The 1,923-nt window shown below is 50.2% G+C and overlaps 1 protein-coding gene across 1 annotated transcript in view; it reads right to left on the minus strand.

The window, feature by feature from the left end:
* The window catches only part of UBR4 (ubiquitin protein ligase E3 component n-recognin 4), a 131,752-nt gene extending 131,515 nt beyond the window's left edge, over positions 1 to 237 (minus strand). The window contains exon 1 of the mRNA XM_008589484.1: positions 56 to 237. Coding sequence (XP_008587706.1) covers positions 56 to 237 — 182 coding nt within the window. The remainder of the gene's footprint in view (positions 1 to 55) is intronic.
* Between the last annotated feature and the right edge of the window lie 1,686 nt (positions 238 to 1,923).

Here is a 1,923-nt window from a genome sequence, read left to right on the forward strand (position 1 = left end):
CTCATCAGTCATCCCCCCCCCCGCGCGCCGCCCCGCCGGGGCCGCCGCCCGGTACCTCTCGATGACTGAGGCCACCAGCTGCGGCAACTCCTTCATCTCAAAGGCGGAGTAGGACGCGGACAACAGGGGCCGCACCGCCACTTCCCAGCCGGGGGTCGTCTCCTCCCCCGGGGCCGGGGCCCCGGGCGCCGGCGCCGCTGCTGCTGCCGCCGCCTCTTCGCCGCCGCTCGTCGCCATCTTCCGTCGTACTACTGCGGCTCCCTCCGGGGGCTTGCCACCGGCCCAGCACCGCCTCCCGGGAGGGGCGGAAGTGACGCGATTTGTCGCATCAGACTGCGCGACGCAGTCGCCGGCCATAAACGTGACGCGTGGGCGGTCTCTCTGCTCTCACAGGAAGAGCGGAGCGGCGGGGCGGGGCGGAGGTAATGCGCCTGCGCAGAACGTAGCGCTTCTGGGAAGTGCTAGGGCGCAATAACCTCCGCGCCTGCGCGCTGGAGCTGCTTATGCAGATGAGAGCTGTGTGGCTTCTGGACACGTAGGAAAGGTAAGTTTGGGACTTGGGTTCAGTGGGCAAGTCCAGGGCAGCAGAGTTGATGATGCATCGGCGAATATAATGGCCCCAACCTGGGACGTCTAAAGACGAGAAGAGACCGAAGCCTACCCACTCTCACCCGCTTCTCCCCCCCATTGCCCCCCAACAGTAATTCGTTAGCACCTCTCGCTATTATTTTAATCACTAATCCTTATTCTCTTCGCGCTCAAATTTTTTATATGTTTGGATTATCCTCAATAATCTTACAATCTCGTATTTGCATCGCGCTTTGCAATTCGCTTCGTAAGGTTCCGTTTTCCCCATTTCTCTATTAACAATGAGAGAATGCAAGCTTTTATTCACAGGGGATTAATGTCTGAGATTTTTGACGATAAAATAATGTGGGCAGCAGATCTAAGAGAGACTAGCAGTTTGGCTGGAGGAAAGGTATGCACGCCTCGAGGACAATCTGTGTGAGATCTTGGTAGAGGGCATCAAACTCGAGGCCCTGTGGCCTGCAGTCAGCCTAAACAAAGAAATCTTTGCAGGAATTCTAAAGACCGTTTGAAATTTCTAAAGCTCCGAAATTCTCCCCTATGTTTTGGAAGAGCTCCTTTTGTTCCCGGTTGTAATGCTGATAAATAAATTGGTACCTGATGATTAATCTGCACTTTTAATAAGAAGAGACCTATTTTACATTAGAAATAAAGTATCATCAAGACCAGTCTTGAAGGAAAATGTGGCTTCAGTGATAACAGGGGTTTTCTTTTAGTGTCTTTATCACCAGTGGATGATAATAACAGCAAGTTTCATCAGCATAAAAATACAAAAAAAGAGGGAAAAGCTTTCCATAACACAGTAAATATTGCACTATTTCAGGATATTAAAGCAGAACCCTCAGGAAAGGCTGGAGACCAAGAATTTTGTAGTGGTTTGGGGACAATAATCTTTAACCAAAGAGGAAAATTAATCTGCAAAGTTTCTCTTAGAGAGATTTCAGGAAATAAATTGAGGTAGGAAGCTACATAGAGACAAGAGTAGGAGAAGGAAACCTGGTTATTTGCAAATGGGACAACCAGTTCCCCAAGGACATAGGCATGCCCATGAGCAAAAGTGGCCACATGAGGCAATGACAGTTCCAGACAGGGCGCTCCCCTCACCCACCTTGGGCACCATTGGATTGGACCACCAGCTAGGGAGCCAATCATTTTAACCAACGGGACAGAGACTACACTCAGGGCTCAACCAATGACCAGAAAACACAAGTCCAGCTAAGAGGACTTAAACCACCGGGAATGTAACTATCAGATCTCTTGAGCCACTCTCTTGCTTGAACCTGCTCCATGCTCTCCTTAGTATATTTTCATTTGCTAAATAAAACTGCTCTTTGA

The sequence above is a fragment of the Galeopterus variegatus genome, unplaced genomic scaffold (assembly GCF_000696425.1).
Source record: "Galeopterus variegatus unplaced genomic scaffold, G_variegatus-3.0.2 Scaffold137, whole genome shotgun sequence".
Taxonomy (NCBI): domain Eukaryota; kingdom Metazoa; phylum Chordata; class Mammalia; order Dermoptera; family Cynocephalidae; genus Galeopterus; species Galeopterus variegatus.